We start from the raw sequence: 18,361 nt of genomic DNA on the forward strand, positions 1-18,361 counted from the left end.
CCTAAACATTTCCAGACATCCCCCTAGAAGTATTACCTTATGTGGGAAAGGGGTCTTCGTAGATGGGGCTAAGGATCTCGTGAGAGGAGACTATCCTGGGTGGTGCAGGCAGGCCCTAAGAGGGAGGCAGAAGCAGGAGGCACCAGGCCACGCTAGGAAGAGGTAGAAGGGGCCAGAGTGGAGGCATGCAGGCCACACAGCTGTTGGGAAGATGTAAGTTCTCCCCAGACCGACCCACCTGATCGTTAACACAAGCCCAGTCAGCACCACAGCAGGCTTTGTAGAGAAATTGACCAACGCATTCCGAAACGTGTTGGAAATGCGAAGATTCAGAGCAGCCAAAGTGCATCTGGACAAGAGCAGACTCCAAGGCCGTGCGGTGTCGGCACGGGGACAGACACACAGACCACTGATCTTTTACAGAAGTGCTCAGTGGGGAGACGGTACTGGGACACCCGCACGTCCATCCCCGTGCAGTAAAACAGAACTTGAAAAACCTCACCGTTTATAAAAAGTTAATTCAAAATGGACCCTAGAACTAAATGGGAAACTTAAAACTATAAAACTTATGGAAGAAAACAGAAAAAAATCTTTGTGACCTTGGGTTAGGGAAAAGCCATGGGGTAAGACACACTAGAATCACAGACCCTGAGAAGAACGGTGGAGCCGTTGGGCTTCATCAGCCTTGCGGATGTCCGCGAAAGATGAACCGGGAGGAGACTGGGAGTCCTGTTTGCAGATCACATCCAGTGAAGGCCTCGTGCAGCGGGAGAGCTCCGTGGAGCTTTCCAGAGTCTCAGAAAACAAACATCCCAGTAAAAGGGGGACTGGTGACTTGAACACACGCTTCATCGGGTCAGGTGTCTGGATGTCAAATTAGCACAGCCTTATGGGCCATTAGAAAGATGGGAAGTGCACGGTGAGACACACAGCTGTTCGCACGTCCGAAATGAAAAAGGCCACGGTGCTCAGTGTTTGCGGGGACGTGGCCAGCCGGAGCGCAGAAAGAACCACCGTGGGAGACAGTGGAGCCGTTCCGTAGAGGCTGCTGTGCGCCTGCTGTTACCAGACCCCGTCCCCGCAGGGGTGCTCACCGCAGAGACGGCGCGCGCACTGGGCCCCCCGCAGGCGCGTGGAAGAGCAAGGGTGGTTTTACCGAGTGCAGGAAACAGAGGAGGAGCACATGCTGTGTGACCCTGTTTGCGGAGAATCTAGGAAATGCAGACCGGCATTTGTGACAGAAAGCAAACCAGCGGTGCCTGGGATGGAGGCGGGGAGGTGGCCAGGGCACAAGGAAGCCTGCAGCTGCGGCTGGCTCAGAACCTGAGTGTGGTGTGTGGCTCGGGGGGCAACGTAGGTGGAGTTTATCGACCTGTGTAAATTTGTGCAGCTGGAGGCGTGGCGTACTTCACTAAAAAAGTCTCGTAACCAAGGGGAGACGTCAGTGGGCAGCCAGATGCATGGCCTGGAGCTTGGGGGCAGTTCAGGATCTGGGGGTGGCCTGTGGAGCAGAGCTCGGAGCGCCCCACACTGGAGATGAAGTATGTGCCTGTCATGGTGGCATGTTTGTGTCCCAGTGTGACAGAGTTGGGGGACCTTTGGGAGGTGACTGGATTAGAGGAGGTCATGAGGGTGAGGCCCCTGTGATAGGACCAGTGCCCTCGTCAGACAAGACACCAGGGCTCACGGAAGAAGGAGGCTCCCTGAGCTCGGATGCCAGCCTCCAGAGCCGTGTGCGTCTGCCGTCCCAGCCCCGTCTGTGGTGCCATCACAGCAGCCCGTGCCCACAGAGATGGTGCCGATGAGCGGGGTTCATGTGTATCAACCACACAAAACGCTGAGCCTCCAAGCCTGGGAGCCACGTGTATGGTGGTTGTTAAAATCGGTGGACGTCATTAGCGCACGTCCTGGTCATTTGACAGGGGGATCTGGTCTGGGTAGCACCTTGGGCCTTCCTGTGGCCCCTGGGCTTGGAGGTGTGGGGGGTCCTGGGTGTGCAGGCAGGAGGCTGTGACCACGTCCCAGTGTGGGGACCTCAGCCCCTAGGGCTCCTCAGACCTGGCCCGGCTTCTCCCAGGGGCTCTGCCTGCCGAGGGTCTGCACGGGAGGCTACTCTGCTGGGCCTGCCCTTGAGGTTGCCTGCCTGGGCCCAGTGAGAGTCGGGGTGTGCACATGTGTGTGGTGCAGGGACTGTCAGGGTGGAAGGCTCTGCCCGCTGTGCCTGGGGCTGGGAGAGGCAGGAGTGTTTGGGGCTCCCTGCGGACCCCTTCCATCCTAGGTGCTGCCACCCTTCTCCCCCTTCCCTGCCTCAGTCTGACCCAGACGGTCAGTGCAGGAGTTGTGATGGCTGAGGGGAGGAGGCCTGGTCCCATCTGTCGTCTTCCCAAATCCCTCCCACCCCCAGAATGTCAAGGGAAAGAGCCCTGCTTCCTGGTGTCCAGCTGTGGCCACCAGCAGCAAGAGCCTCTTCAGCCCAGACCAGGCGCTGTGGCCACCAGCAGCACTGACACCAGAGAAGCTGGGAGGCCCTCTCTGCCCGTCACGGGGCTAGCCTGGCGGCCTCGGCCCGTGGGGGCAGCAGAGGCAGAAAAGCGGCCTTGCCCGGGAACCAGCCCCCGAGTCCTGCTGACCAGCCGATGCAGGGCCTGGCATGGTTGAATCAGGGGTTGGGCTGGGTGGTCTGCCCTGGCCTCTCAGGCACATGATGTGAGTGCTGAGAACAGCCCAGACCGGCCATCCGTGGAGGAAAGGCTGGTTTTCTTCCAAGACCACTTTGGTCAAGACGTCCTATAATGAGTCCCAGGAAACTTCAGAGGCAGGATATGCTCACAAAGCCTAGGTCACCTCCTCCCTGTGCTGTGGCACGGGGCACCAAAGGGAGACCCAGTTGACGGCCTCTGCTAGCTTCCTGCTCACCCGCTGGGTTCTGGGAGACAAGGAGGGGACACCAGTGCCGAGGGAATGGTCACTGGCCTTCCTTGTCCCCCACGGTCCCCGCTCACTGCCCGCTGGGGCCCCTTCCCTGTACACTCCACACAGCATCAAATTAAAACACGGGATTCGTTCTCAGTCTAAAGGGCGTCTAGAACTGAAGACGGGTGGATTTCTAAAAGGCTGTGGAACACTCAAGCTCTGTCCTGCCGGCCTAACTGCCTCCTGACCTCTGGTCTCCCGTGGGCTGCGTGGCGGGTCAGCAGTGCCAGGAACAGTGCCCATGTACACATCCTCATCCCTGTTCTGGCCTCGTTTCTTCACAAGTTGCCAAAGAGAAAACTCCACAAGTGGGTTTCACCTGTGGCCAGAATCGTCCCCACGGAGAGACGTGAGGCTTGCAAGGGAGCAGGGGACGTGTCGGCGGGGAGCTTGTGCCTCGAGGCAGAACCGCAGGTGGGTCTCTCCGCACTGGCTGGTCTGCCCTGTTGGGTCTTCACGTTGGGCAGAGCGGCTGGAGGCGTGCAGGGGCTGCCGCCACTTGCGGTGTGTGCACATGTGCGTGTACCGCACCGCTGTGTCTCCATCCAGGAAATGTGTGCCTTCGAGTTTGTTTTGTAAACAGATGCCCTCTCCCAGGCTTCATTAAGCCTGGAAAAAAAATCTAAAATTGAGAACATTTAGTTGTCCAAAAATTAACATACCATGAAATTGACTGTTTTTCCCTTTTTGGGGTACAGCTGTGAGTTACTGCACGTGCACAGATTTGTGTAACCAGCCCAACCTGACTCGTTTTGTGTACATGGTGATAAATGTCTGGATGCGTGCTTCACTCTGCTTGCCCCTCCTCCCCGGGAAAATGCAAATTATGAAACTGTCAGACAGGCAACCCCTGGTGTGTCCCACGAAGAGGAAGCCCAGTGACCTACGTGATGGACATTTAGTTCGCAAGAACTGCCAACAGCCCCCGATGTGGCGTGGACGTCTGTGGGCTGAAGTGAGGGGTCTCAGAACCATGGAGCCTCAAGGCAAACACAGGTGACACCTTTCTCACTGGTCATCACGCAAGCTGAGGGCTCTGTGGGGGAAACGGTATCGAAGCAGAAGCGTGGGAGAGAGGGATGCTGCTCTGTGGCCGTGTGTGAGGAGGCGGGCCTGTCCTCTGTGGCACTGTGGCACTGGACCATTGAAACCACACCCAGATACACTTGATGCTTGGACAACATGGGGTTTCGGGGTGCCGACCCTCTGCAGAAAAATCCATGGGTGACTTTTGACTCCCCAAAAACTTAACTGCTAATAGTCTACTCTTGACCAGAAGCCTTATCAACAGCATAATTTCAATTAACACATGTATTATCTACTGTATTCCTCCAATAAAATAAGCCAGAGAAAAGACAACGTTGCTAAGAAAATCATAAGGAAACACGTTTATGGCACTGTCTTGTATTGATTTATAAAAATCCATATGTAAGTAGAGCTACGCAGTTCACACCCGTGTTGTGCGATCTAGCTGTGCTCAGAACTCGAAGACATGCTTCCCAGGCACAGGGGATGAGGGGCGCATTCGCACTTTGCTCCAAGCTGCAGCATTCCATCCACCAGCTTCCAGGCGCCAGGTCCTGTGATGCGCTCATAGCCACACAGTGAGGGAGAAACTGTCCGAGATTCTGGATCCAGCTTGGAACTGAGTATCTGGCATCTTCTCGCGGACATCACATGCTCATGCCCTGCCCACCACCTGCCACTGGCATAGGTCCAGATTTTATCATTTAGGAGGAATAAACCAAGTAAAGAAATGCCTGGGTGTGGAGCCCCTGGGCCCAGCTCTCCACCAGCCAGGCTTGTTGACATGTAACACCTTTCTATCACCATCTGTTTTCATTAGGGAGACGGAGCTCCCTCTCCACCCTCTGGCCTCAAGTTGTCGGCATAGCCCACTGTCGCTCAGACAGAAACCCCTGGCTCCCATGGACCAGATCGGGGCCCGTCCGAGGCGGGGTAGCCCTGCTTGGTGGGGAGACTGCTATGGGTGCCATCACTGCACATATAGGACCTTCTAAGTCCTGTGGGAGCAGGTGGTCCCCGGGGAGCAGGAGACAGGAGCATTCTAGGGTGTGACTTGGGACGCTCAAGGTAAAAGAAGTCCCTGAAGAAGGAGCAACTGGAGGTCAGGGAAGACCGTGGGAGGAGAGATCCGGAGAGGACGTCCTGCGCCTGTGCGTGCCGAGCACGGAGATGCTGCCCCCAAGAAGCCCTAACACAGACGTGTGAGGATTGCGGGTGGCAGAGCGGCTCATGGTTTGTGTGGACACACCATGGTACACATCGTGCAATGTTTTTCCCAAAGGAAAAAGCCTGGAGGGAACACACCATAAATGTAATAGTTTCTTATCTGGGCGGTACAATTACGGATGGTTTTAGTTTTTTCTGCATGATGTTCTGTATTTTATATCAGTGAACATGTATTAATCTTGTACACAGAAAACATTTTCAGAAAACAATTAATGATTCCATTCATAAAACTTTTTGAGTGTTTTCTTTATAAAGAAATTGCACTGATTATAAAAGTATAAATATATACATACATTTTTCTCAAATTTTTTTCCTTAAAATGGTTTCTCAAGGTGGAGCTACCTTTTTCTCCGACTGTAATCTTGCTTTTTTGTTGATGTTTAAGAAATCCAGACGATGCAGCAAATAAATCCTGTATAATCTCAGCAGTCATTGGAGCTGGTACATTCCCTCCGCACGTGTTCTATGGAATCGTTGTATTTCTAAGTGTACCTCACTCTAGGTGGGGTAGGGCCCGGCAGGTGGCGCTCTGCGCCCAGCAGTGCTTATCGGCTACAGACCCAACAGGAAGAGAGGCACCTTGCAGGTGGTTACTGTTTTACTAACCCAGCTCCTAGACGGAAGGTTTCCTGCAGCCCTGGCAACAGCCCAGCCAATGAGAGACAGCCATAGCTCAGCCAATGAGAGACGGCCACAGCCCAGCCAATGAGAGGAGGCCACAGCCTAGCCAATGGGAAGTGACCACAGCTCAGCCAACGAGAAGCCACTATACTTCCAGCTCCCGCTTTACCCCAATGGACTTTCTGTTTACAACGGTCCCGCCCACCCACGCCGCCTATAAAAGGAGCCTCGCCGCTTAGTCCCAAGATCGGCCTTTGCTGATGGCGGATCCTGTGTTGGGGCTTGGCGATCTCGGCTAACCCCCTCTCTGCTGGTAAAATAGCTGATAGTTTTCTTTTTTTTTTTTTAAGATTTTATTTATTTATTCAACAGAGAGAGACAGCCAGCGAGAGAGGGAACACAAGCAGGGGGAGTGGGAGAGGAAGAAGCAGGCTCCTAGCGGAGGAGCCCGATGTGGGGCTCGATCCCATAACGCCGGGATCACGCCCTGAGCCGAAGGCAGATGCTCAACTGCTGTGCCACCCAGGCGCCCCGGATAGTTTTCATTTTTAACGTGAACACGGTCTGCTTGCTAAAGTAACCTTCGTTTTACCTCCTGCTTCGGATTCTGATTTTGACATTTGTTGTACACATGGTGGTGTTTTGTTTCGTTTGTTTAGAGAGAGAGAGAATCTTGAGGCTCCACGCCCAGCGTGGGGCCCCACCGGGGGGAGGGGGCTGGGCTCAGTGTCACGACCTTGAAATACGGACCTGAGCTGAAATCAAGACTCAGACTTGATTAACTTAGTGTAATTGATTAACTGAGCTTAACTCACTGAGCCGCCCAGGTGCCCTGGACAGCATAATGTTTTTAGCTGACATTATTGAGCTGGAATCATACGCCACAGAATTCACCCAGCTAACACATATAAGTCAGTGTTTCTAGCAGGTTCGCCAAGTTGTGCAATTTATCTGTTTTTTTTTCTTCCATTGCCTGTGCTTTGGGTGTCCTAGGAAACTGCCTAATCCAAGGTCATGAAGACTCACACTTGTGTTTCCTTCTACACGTTTTATAGGTTGAGGTCTCACATTTCGGTCTGTGATGCACTTTGTGTTAATTTTGCATATCGTGTGAGGTAAGGTTACAACTTTATGCTTTTGCATGTGGATGTCCAGTTGTTCCAGCACTGCTGGTTCTCTCCTTGTCAAGTTGTCTTGGCGCCCTTGTTAAAAATTGTTCCTAAACGTAATGGGTTGATTTTGAATTCTCAGTTCTAATCCATTGATTTCTGTCTTATGCCAGTACCACAGTGTCAAAATTACTGTACCTTTGTAGTCAGTTCTGAAATTGGAAAGTGCGAGTCCTTCACCTTTGTTCAGGTGGTTTGATTAGTCTAAGTCCTCTGCATTTCCTTGTGAATTTCAGGATCAGTTTATCAGTTTTTGCAACAACAACAAAAAACAGCTGAGATTTTGATAGGAATTATGTTGATTTTGTAGATTAATTGGAAAGTATTGACATCTTAATATTTAATCTTTCAGTCCGTGAAAATGGGATGTCCTTCCATGTATTTAGGTCTTTAATTTGTTTCAAAGATGTTTTATGATTTTCAGTGTGAAGTCTTGCACTCTTGTTACATTTATTCCTGAGTATCTTTCGTGCTGTTGTAAATCAAAGTGTTTTCTTAGTTTCATTTTTGGGTTGTTCATTAGGAGTATATAGAAATAGAACTGAGTGTTGTATGTGCATCTCCTATCCTGAACTTTGCTGAACTCATTCGTTAGTGCAGGTGTGTGTGTGGGGGGGGGTATGGGTGTGGGTGTGTGTTCCTCTGGGTTTTCTACTTACAGGATTGTGTCATCTGCAAATTGAGACCGTTTTACTTCATTTCCAAAGTATTATAAAATGCCTCTTATTTTTCTTGTTTCCTAATTGTTCTGGTAGAACTTCCAGCACAACGTTGAAGAGAAGTGGTGAGAGCATATATCCATGTATTAGTTCTGATATTAGGAGAAAAGCGTTTAGTGTCACCATTTTAAGTATGATATCAACTGTGGAGCTTTGCAAATGCCCTTTAACAGGTTAAGAGGGTCCCTTCTATTACTAGGTTGACTAGGTTTGTCATGAAAACTCGATGCATGAAAACTCATGGATCTTGTCAAGTGCTTTTTCTGCGTCTGTCGAGATGATTGTGTGGTTTCATCCTTTGTTCTATGAATGTGGTGTATCACATCACCTGTGTTTTCATATGTTGAACCAACCTTGCAATCCTGCATAAATTCCACTTGGTCTGGTGTAGAGCCCTTTTTATATAATGATGGACTCGGTTCACTGTTCGTTGTTGGAGATTTTTGCACCTGTATCCCTAAGGGATCTTGATGTAGTTTTGTGATATTCCTGACCGGCTTTGGTATCAGAGTAGTGCTGGTCTCACAGAATGAGTCAGGATGTGTTCCCTGCCGTCTCCTGGTTTTTTTTGGAAGACTTCGTGAATGATTGCTGTTAATTCGTTAAACGTTGGGTGGAATTCACTGGTGCGGTCCTCTGGACCTGGGCTTTTCATTGTGGGAAGTTGTGGGTTGTTTTGCTGCTCTCTTCATCTCTCGTTATAGATCTATACGTAGTTTCTGTTTCTTCTTCAGTTTCGATGGTTTGTGTCTTTAGAGGAATCCTTCCGTTTCATCTAAGCTACCTTTTTATGCCGTTTCAGTTTTTTCTTGTCCAGATTAAAAGCTGCATGTTTTGTTTTTTGTTTTCACGTGAAACTTTACCATTAGTCAAAAGCAGGGGGCCTCCTTCTTGAACACAGTGAGCGTTCACCTGGGTACAGGACCCAGGTGGAGCCACTGATTCTCTTGGCCCTTCTCCCCCATCTGTTGGCCTTGGGCACCAGACACTGTGGATCTGGCTGTAAAATCCCCTGAACTTCTGTTCCTACAAAGAAGGGTAAATTCTCATTTGTCACTTTCTAATTATACTTTGTGGAAAATAAATTGTAAGTTGTTGGTGACAAGCTGTTCTTTTCTGATAATTATGTCGGTGTCAATTGCTTCTAGGTGTTTACCTCCAACGGCCCAACCGTGATCATGCCCACCTGGTTCTGCTCTCGAGCGTGGTTTTCCCACGTGGGCCCATTTGACGAGGGCGGGCAGGTAAGTGTGGGCCCTTGTGGACCCCCTTCTCTGGGGTCAGGAGAGGCACTGTCATCCCCTGGGTGTGAATCCCCCAGCCCTACCCACTGGTGGGTGCTGTGCTCCCTCTGGAGATCCAGGGATTTGGAGAACATCTTCTGTGAAGGCCTTTCCAGCACTTCGCCTGCTGGCTGGGCTGAGCGTCCCAGAGAGCGTCTGGAGCCCTGGCACCAAGGGATTTGCACCTGAAGGCTGCGGGTGCCCAGGGCATCTGTGCCTGACTCACATCGGCCTAGCTCAGGCCCCAGGCTTCCTCATCCTTGTTTAAAAGCTGTTTTTGGCAAGGTACGGGAGGTGGACAGTGTCAGCTATGCTGCCTCTGGGATAACTGCAAGAGAGGGGCAGGTGCCCCTGGGCATTCTGTCCAAACTGGGCTGGGCTCTTCCTCTAAATCCTCTCCTACCTATGGGGCCCCACCTGGGGAGCTCAGCCCACACTGGTCTCTAGTGTGTGCCGCAGAAATGGGGAGCCGGCCTCTAGCCTGCTCTCTGCCCCACTCCTCCACCCCACAAACAGTCTTACAGTTAATGCTCCTACACCCAGTTAAAAAGGAAACCTTAGGGTCAGTTTATTTTCCCTTAAACTTCCCTTAAATTAGGCTAAATGATATAGCAGGTGATCAAAGGTGCAGACTGGGGTGGCAGCAAGACTCAACTTTGTAAAGGGGAGTCTGGTGGGAGGGGGTGGATTGGCCTTCACCGTTGGACCTTTGATGAGGCCCCACACCACCACGCCTACCAACTGCTGGGTGGGGGCAGGAGGGAGCCTGGACACACAGAGACTGGCAGAGGGTCTGGGCCACAGGGTTCTTGGGGGTCTGGAGACCCCAGGCTGGGAGGCAGGGGTGGCTATTTAGGCCCAGGCTCCACTGCCTGCCCTGGGACTGTGGCCACTGTCCGTCTGCTCCGAGACTATTTCCCTCCTGTCGACAACAGGGTCAGCCGCATGGACCCTCAGCTCAGGACCAACCCCAACCCTTATCCCACCCAGCCTCCCTCCTTGCCTGTCGTTTCGGAGGGAGAGGCCTCCCCTGCCCCACACACTGGACCCTGTCTCCCACAGCCACCCAGACACACCCTCCAGGAACAGTGCCATTCTCACACATTTACCAACCAGAGCCCCTGAGGGACCAGCCAGCAGCGTCTGCACCAGGATGTAAACCAGGGGCCTGCCCCAAGCAGGTCTCCCCACCGTACCAGGCTGCCACCAGCACCACCACATGTCCCTAGGATTGGCCCGAGCAGGGAGCACGTGTGCCTCCACCTGACCATGCTTCTCCTGTCCCTGGCCTGGGCCACACCTCGCAGACACGTGGATCACGCTGCTATGCACTCACTGACCTTCCCCTCGCCGCCCTGATGGGTCGGGAGACCAGGTCACTTTGTCGTGGAGGTGTGCTGATGCGTGATTTTAGGGTGTTGGGTACCATCCCAGTGTTCCTGTTTCTCCTCCAAATTCTTACTGGCAGAACTTACACATGTGTGGCATGACCCTGCCTGGGGCCCCCAGTGTCGGGGACGTCAGCTCCACTAGGGGCAGCAGAAATGGCAGGGCTGTCTTCGTAGGCAGGGGGGCCTCCCAGCTAGCAGGTGCTCCCTGACAGTACAACAGGGTTGGGGCAGGGAAGCCCCGGCAAGTCCCCCCCATCTAGCAGATGCCACAAAAAGCCGCTGTTCTTGTTGGAGCGGGTGCTTTCCTGTTCTGCAGAAAATAGCCCAGAAACAGCCATTGGGAGACGTTCCCTGGGAACATTGATAAAAAGATCTGACACGTGCTTAACTCATAGCCCTGAGCAGTCTCAGGATTCAAAGTACATCAAGCCTTTTAGCTCAACGTAATTTTTCCTGGAGAAGAAGCACCTGGGGGAGAAGAACGCCCATCCATCCCTTTGTGTGGGGGGCTCAGGAACCGGAGACCAGAGACCAGGCACCAAGGTTCAGATATAAGGGGTCAGAGATCAGAGTTCAGGAACCAGAGATCAGATTTCAGAGACCAGGGATCAGAGATCAGAGTTCAGGGAGCAGAAATGGGGGACCAAAGATTAGAAATCATGCACTGGGGGTCAGAGACCAGGATGAGAGGTCAGGCACCAGATATCAGAGATCAAGGACCAGGGACTGGAGATTAGGGGCCAGAGATAAGGGATCAGAGACCAAGGACCAGGGACCAACGATCAGAGATTGGGGACCAAGGATCAGAGATCAGAGTTAAGAGACTATGGATCAGGGACCAGAGACTGGGGACCAGAGATCAGATTTCAGGCAGTGAGGATCAGTGACCAGAGGGCAGGGATCAAGGACTAGAGATCAGGCATCGGAGGTCAGGAATCAGGAAGTAGGGACCAGGGGTCAGGGTCCAGGACTAGATCTGTGATGGGGCTGTGGCTGGAGCAAGTGGGGAGTCTAGGGCATAAGGAGGCAGATCACAAATGGCAGCAGAGCCCACCACCAGGACAAGGACATCAAGTGTTTCCATCATTCATTTATGCCATTCCCAGAGAAACAGGTTGAGCTGAAGTTATTCGTGGAGTGTGCTCCAAGGGGAACACAGATACCCTGAGAGCTGGACATGGGTTTGGGGAGTGATCCTCGTAATTCTCCATGGGCCTTGGTGAAGAGCCAAGGTCTACCCAGGGCCAAGAGCTTGTGGTTCCTACTCTGTGGAGAGAAGGGCAAGTGGCCGAAGCAGCAGGAAACAGTTCAGGTGCTGAATGATATAGCAGGTGATCAAAGGTGCAGACTGGGGTGGCAGCAAGACTCAGCAAGTGAGCTGGGGCCCAAGGGGGGCATGGAAACACTGGTTGTGAGCTGGAACGTGCCAGGTGGACAGGTTTTTAATTGGGAAATGCACTTGCAGAGGCAGGCTAGGAGGGAGACATGAGTCTGAGATTTGGAGGCGGGTACGATCATGGCCCGGCATGGCATTCAGCCGCGGTAAGCAGCCTTGGCTGCCAGGCTAAGGAATTTGAATGCTTCCAGCAGGCAACCAGTTCAGGCCCTTACACAAAAAGAAAAGTAACAAAAGGGCCTCTTGTTGGTTCTGAACATGCCTTCTGAGAGCAGGTTGGCCTGGGTGGGAAGGCTGGAGAAGGCTCGTCACTGCCACGGGGAGGAGTGGAGGCTCGGAGAGGCTGGCCACACAGCAGACACTTTCGATGTGCTTTTTTTTTTCTGATGGTAAGAGGCCAGGCTGGAGTTGCTGTGTGAGCGGGGAGGCCACCCACCGTCCTCCACCTCATGCAGCCCCCAGAGGCCCTGCCAGCAGCTGAGGGTTCCCGTGTTTATTTGCATTTCCAAGATGACTGTAGGGTGTTGAACAATTTTTATGTGCTGATTGGCCATTTTATGACGTGTCCACATCTTCTGCCCACTTTGCAGTGGGTGGTCTCACGGTTGTCAGGTTGGTGGTACTCGCTAGCGGTACCTGCTGGTGGCTGCCTCCTCCCGTCTTGGTTTCTGTGTCCTGGGATTTCCTCACTTCCACTTGCCTGCTCCTCCCGAGTTCTGTCCTGTGGACTTTGGGGCAGTGAGGCTGTGGCTTCCGTGCCTGGCTTGTCTGCTTTGTCCGTGCCCCGTGGTGCCACTCAAGCTGTTCCGCCCACGGCCTCCACGGTGGCCATGGGCCATCACTGCTGCAGGAGGACAGCTACTCAGCCAGCCGGACGCAGGAGCCGTCACCCACTCTTGGGTTATTTAAATTTCTCTTGGTATTGAAGGTTTATATTTTGTGGTTATTTCTGTATTTCTCTCTTTTTATTTTTATTTTTTTAAGATTTAATTATTTGAGAAAGAAGGAATGAGTGGTGGGGAGGGGCAGAGGGAGAGAGAGAGAGACAGAGAGAAGCAGACTCCCTACTGAACAGGGAGCCCTACACGGGGCTTGATCTCAGGACCCGGGGATCATGACCTGAGTCAAGGGCAGACGTTTAACCAACTGAGCCACCCAGGCGCCCCTATTTCTCTCTTTTTAGATGTCCTTAATCCTTTGTGTTCTTAAACTTTTTCTGGTCTGTTTTTTAAAAGCTTCTAAAGGTATTTTGACCCCCACCTGCTTCCTGGACAACCAGCAGTGAGACCCTCTCTTTTCTTTCTCCTCCACATTTTGTTTTGTGATTTCTGCTAATGTTGGAAGATGCACACACGGATGAGTCTCCCGCCCCAACCCTGGGTCCACGGTCGTACAGGTCACGCTCAGAACTGTGATCCTGCCGTCCTGATACTTGCGGACACGGACCATACGGAGCAGCCTCTGCTCCTCTTCATTCCTTGAGTGTCTTGAAAATTCTGTTGACTTGGTTTGTTGCTTTTTTGAGAGTCTGACGCTCGCCTACTTGTCTTTACTCCGCGAGGTACGTGGTCTTCTTGCCCGGGTGCTCTGACGGTTGTTGATGGTGAAAAGCTCCTAGTTTCACAGGGATTTACGTATCTGCCTTTTCAGTTCATGGAACCAGGTCTGCTTGTGTGTCTGGGAGTTTTCCTCGGCGTGTAGTTTGCAGCACGGGCTCTGTTCTGTTGTTTCTTCTGTTCTGCGGACTCCAGTTACACATCAGCCGGATGTTCCCTGACTTTGATCTCAGCAACCTTCCCTCCAGCTCTTTTACTTTTTTCAGTACATAGTTTTCATTTCTTGCTTATTTTCCTGCATTTTTAATGCCCATTATTAAATTTTTTTCAATTGCGTTCTCCCTTGAGAACCTTGTAATACAGTCTTCATTTCTCAGATGATTTTATCTTTTCCTTCAATTTTTTTTAAGATTTTATTTATTTATTTATTTGACAGAACATGTGAGCATGGGGAGGAGTAGAGGGAGAGGGACAAGTGGACTGCACTGAGCCGGGAGCCTGACCGGGGCTCAATCCCACGACCCGAGATCATGACCTGAGTCGAAATCAAGAGTCAGGCGCTCCCTTTCTATTTCTTTTTAAATTCAGTCCACCCTCTTTTACTCTGGAGGCGTACTGAGCTGTAATTCCCATACCGTACGTTTCATCTGTTAAAAGGTGCAGTTTGATGTATTCTGGCAAACGCACAGGCACGCTCCATCGCCACAGTGTGTGCGATGCCAGGAGCGGCCCTGGGCCCGCGAGCAGCACACCTTGGCCAGCTGGGCCCGCACCCGTCTGCCCCCACCCTCCTCCCAAGACCCCTTTGTGTATCTGGCCTTCTGACTTGAGGTGGTCCCATCACGCGCTCAGTGCTGGGAGGGTTCAGTGTTGATCTGTCTCAAGGTTCGGGTCGTCTTTGTTGTGGCTACGTCAGCGGGTTGAGTTTTGTCTGTGGGAGTGTTTGGTTTTCTGCTTCCACCTCACACCAGCTCCGTCCAGATGAAGACTTTCTGCGTCCCCGCATTCTCAGGAGTTCCCGCGATCTGCCCCCTCCTGCCACTGCAGTGAAGTGCAGCAGCTTTCCTGGGGTGTGCGGGGGGCTGGCGTGAGGGGCCGGTGGCCTGTTCTGTGCTTCCTTCTGTCCCACGAGATCCCAGTCCCCTCTCACCACATCTCCGGGTGTGCCTGCGCTGCCCACCACATCCCCACCCACAGGACCATTCAGTGCGCCTGGGCACCCCCCCGCATGGGCTCAGCTACCACAGCTCCCTTGGCTCCCCAGGCTCACAGCCTCTGTGCAGAGTTTTCAGCTGGCCAGAGGAGCCTGAGCTCTTGGCGAACAGGTGCCCAGCAGGGGGGGAGGAGTGAGAACCAAGGAACCGTGAGCGGAGGACCAGTGGCACAGACCCCCTGTCTCGCTGGGAGCAGTGGTGCCCCAGTGCTGCCTCCAAGTAAATCCTCTCTTCTTGCCAGAAATAATGAAACACTGAGGGAGGTTCTTCCAGATCATCGGAAGAAAGAGCACCTTTTCTCTTTTTCCTAAAGCTGTAAAGTGCACAGAGGTACAGTTTGCTCTTTACCTTTGGGACGTCTGGGGGGCTCTGTCAGTGAAGCGTCTGCCTTCAGCTCGGGTCATGATCTCAGGGTCCTGGGATCGAGCCCCACGTCGGGCTCCCTGCTCGGCGGGGAGCATGTGCTCTCTCTCTCTCTCAAATAAAAAAGTCTTTTTTAAAAAAATAAAGGTGCCTTTGAAAATGCAGAGAACTAGAAAAAGGGAACGTGCACAAATCACCTGGGACCCTGTCACCGCACAGCTGATCTGAGTGTGTGCGTGTGGCTCCTTTGTGTTCAGTTTTCTGTGGACAGACTTTCAGCAGAGCTGGAAACGGTTGTGAAACTTGAGTTTTAACTTTTTATTTTACATCTTGCGTATTATCCGTCTTTGTGGGGCCTGGTCCTTCACGTCACATACGCTGATGGGCTTGTCCGCCCCCACCGCGGAAACGAGGGTGTTCGTGACTTTTCCACACCATTGGCCAGACCCCTGTGGGATGTTGCAGGGTCCGCTCCCATCGCTTCCTGGCCGAGCCTGCTTTGTCATTCTGTGCACATGTGGGGTCTTTGGGCCCCAGCTCGGGGTCTGCCCACGATAAAACCAAGTGTGTCTCAGACTCCTTGGCCATGACTCCCAGGTCAGTGGTGGCTTTACAGAGCACGCCAGGTGGACAGGTGTGGGCAGCGTTGCGGTGCTGGCTTCGGGAACAGGAGCCGAGTCAGGAAGTGCACCCAGTCCAGCTGACTTCCAGGTGTGGCTCACATCTTTCCAGCCGTGTCCAGCAACCGCACTCCTATTCACCCAGCAGACAAGGCATGCAGGTGTATTGCCGACTCTGCTGAGACCTGTGCAGACAGCCATTCTGGGGACAGCCTTGCCCTGTGCAGCTGGTAAGGTGGCCTCTCCCCCCGGGGTTCCATCTCCCCGAGGGCACCTGGCCGCCAGGCTCTGCAGGGCCAGCTGTGCGACCTTCCTCTCGAGGAGATAGGCAAACCAGGGAACGGCCTGGAGGCCCTGGAGTGGCCAGAGTTCAGTGCCGTGAGCTTTACTGGAAGCAGTAGGCTCGGCTGTGGCCCAGCACTAAGCTAAACCAAACCTGGGGCTTGCAAGCTGGCCCAGAGGTGTGACAGGCTGCTGCACAGTCAGAAACCAGCCTTTGCCTGGAGCCACATCTCCTGGCAGCATCAGTGACCAGGCCTCAGCATCACTGGGCTCTGCTCACTGGCACACCTCTAATGCCGTGCCGTCGACAGCCAGGAGGGTGAGCAAGGTCCAGAGCCCTGGGCTCACTTGACTTTCACTCTTGACTTTAGGAAAGTCAAGGCAGCAGACCGCGTCTGGCTTCCAGCTTCCGTTGTCAGGGCTCAGCTTGACCGCCTGACTGGCTGGCAGGGGGGTGGGGGCTGAGTTCTCGCAAGCCGGGGAAACCCAGAAGAAAGCTCTCGGGTCCCTGCAGAGCGGAGACCCCGTCCGTGGGGAGGGCTGTTTCTCAGGTTGGAGGCCGTATGCGAGGGTGACGCTGGGGGCTTTGGTCTGCCCTCCGGCCCCGCTTTCCCTGCCAGCACCTCCTCGTCTTGAGATGACATCTGCGTGCTCGGCGGCTGGGCGCGTTGGTCGCTCGCTGGAACCTCGCACCTGAGGCCGGGCGTGACGCCCCGTGTCCAGTTGCCTGAATGAATGCGCGCGCGGGAAGCAGTGGGCCCAGGTGTGCTTCTGCGTGGGCAGAACCTGGCAATGGCTGACGCTTCTCTTGTGCCCCACAGGGTGTGCCCGAGGACCTGCTCTTCTTCCACAACCACCTCAGAAAGGGCGGCGGGGTCATCCGCGTGGACCAGAGCCTTCTCCTCTACCGCTACCACCCGAATGCAGCCACACGCTCGGTCCTCGAGTATGTGGGCCCAAGGCTCCAGACTCAGTTTGGGGGCCGGTGAGGGGCCGAGGTGGAGGGCGCGGGGCTGCCAAGGTCCAGGGTCGAGGATGCAGACACAGGTCACCTGGGTCAGGTCCCTACCACGAGGCAGGAAGTCTGGGAGCACGGCAGGCGCGGTGTGCAGAGCCCGTGGCCTTCATGGGGGAAGGCTGTGTCAGGGCCCACGGACGAGGGTTCCCAGGGCGAAGGCTGTGTGTCTGCTTTTCTACAGCGAGGCGGAACTCACGTGCAGATGTTCCTTTGGGGTCTCGCTCTCCACCGCTGTGAGATGGTGGGAGCCTCCGAGCGGCCGGGTGCGCGTCTGACTTGGCTGCTGGTGGCTCAGTGTGCCCTCTCTGGCCGCACCACGGGGCCTGCCCGCTCCCTCTCCCTCCTGTGCCACCTGCCGGCCCCCATGTCCCCAGTGGCCTGGGGCAGCAGGTGTGGAACACGGAGGTAGGGGTGTGTTCTGACTCCTTCCGTTTGAACCCTGTGTGCGTGTGATGTGTTTCTCACCTGTACAGGCGTGTGTGCCCTTGGTGCCTTGCTGCTGTGACACTGCTTGCTTTCGGGAGCGGGGAGGAAGGGTGCACATGCGTCTCTCGGAGGTGGGTTGGCTCTGCTGCCCTGGAGGGTGTGAGACCCTCCGAGGTCGTGGCTTCTCAGCTGGGCAGCCTCTGTCTGGGGAGGTCTGACATCCACCTGCACTGAGGGGCGGGTGCCGATTTGTGCCACGTCATCTGGGGGTCCCAGGCTGACTCAGGAGTCCTCGGACATGGACGTGTATGAAGTTCAGCTTCGTTTTCCAGCTTTTGGCAAAAGAACTTGATTTTGGTGATTTGCTGTTAAATCTGAACTTTCACATAGTGGCTTTAGTAGAGTGCCATTGTTTGGGGTTTGCTGTGCTGAAGCCAACTCCCTGCGAGTGTGGTTTGCACCGTGGGGTAAAGGTCACGTCACGGGGGGACAAAGCAGCCCCAGATGTGTGCGCGTACATCTCATCAGTCTCCAAGCACGTGAACAAAACTAGACAGAAGCAGACAAACCCACGATTACAGTGGAGGTTTTTCGGGCCCGTCTCGGTGGCCGAGAGAAGCAGGGCGTTCTGCAAGGCGCAGAGGCCTGGAATCGCACTGTTAACCCCCGACCCGGTCGGCGTGTACAGACCACTACACTCAGCCGCAGACTCCATCCCTTTAAGGTGCACGACAGACCACTCTGATCCCATTTCAAACAGTTAGAATCATACACGGTATGTTTTATAACCACATAGAAGGAACTTAGAAGTCAGGAACACATCGTAAAAACCCAAAATTAAGCAACCAAGGGAAAAAATCACAAAGGAAATCAGAAAAAAATTTAATTTGGTGAAATTAAACTGGGATGTCAAAATCTGCAGAATTCACTAAAGCACACAGTCTACACTCCCAGTGAACAACTGAAAAGACCCAGTTAAGAAACATGCATGATGGCATCAAAAGTGAAATACTTGTGAGTGAACCTGACAAGGTGTGTGTGTCCTTTTTGGAAACTACAAGAAAGTGTGCAGGAAAA

At 53.4% G+C, this 18,361-nt stretch overlaps 1 protein-coding gene across 9 annotated transcripts in view; it reads left to right on the top strand.

Annotated features, from left to right (window-relative positions):
• Positions 1-18,361, top strand: part of B3GNTL1 (UDP-GlcNAc:betaGal beta-1,3-N-acetylglucosaminyltransferase like 1) — a 134,769-nt gene that overhangs the window by 97,652 nt on the left and 18,756 nt on the right. For all 9 annotated transcript variants that reach the window (XR_005837285.1, XR_005837286.1, XM_040639922.1 and 6 more), the window contains 2 exons: positions 8,884-8,979; positions 16,662-16,786. Coding sequence is in view for 7 of the 9 variants with exons in the window: in XM_040639922.1 (XP_040495856.1) it covers positions 8,884-8,979; positions 16,662-16,786 (221 nt within the window). In the remaining 2 variants the exon portion in view is untranslated. The remainder of the gene's footprint in view (positions 1-8,883; positions 8,980-16,661; positions 16,787-18,361) is intronic.

The sequence above is a fragment of the Ursus maritimus genome, unplaced genomic scaffold (genome assembly GCF_017311325.1).
Source record: "Ursus maritimus isolate PB19 unplaced genomic scaffold, ASM1731132v1 scaffold_24, whole genome shotgun sequence".
Lineage (NCBI taxonomy): Eukaryota > Metazoa > Chordata > Mammalia > Carnivora > Ursidae > Ursus > Ursus maritimus.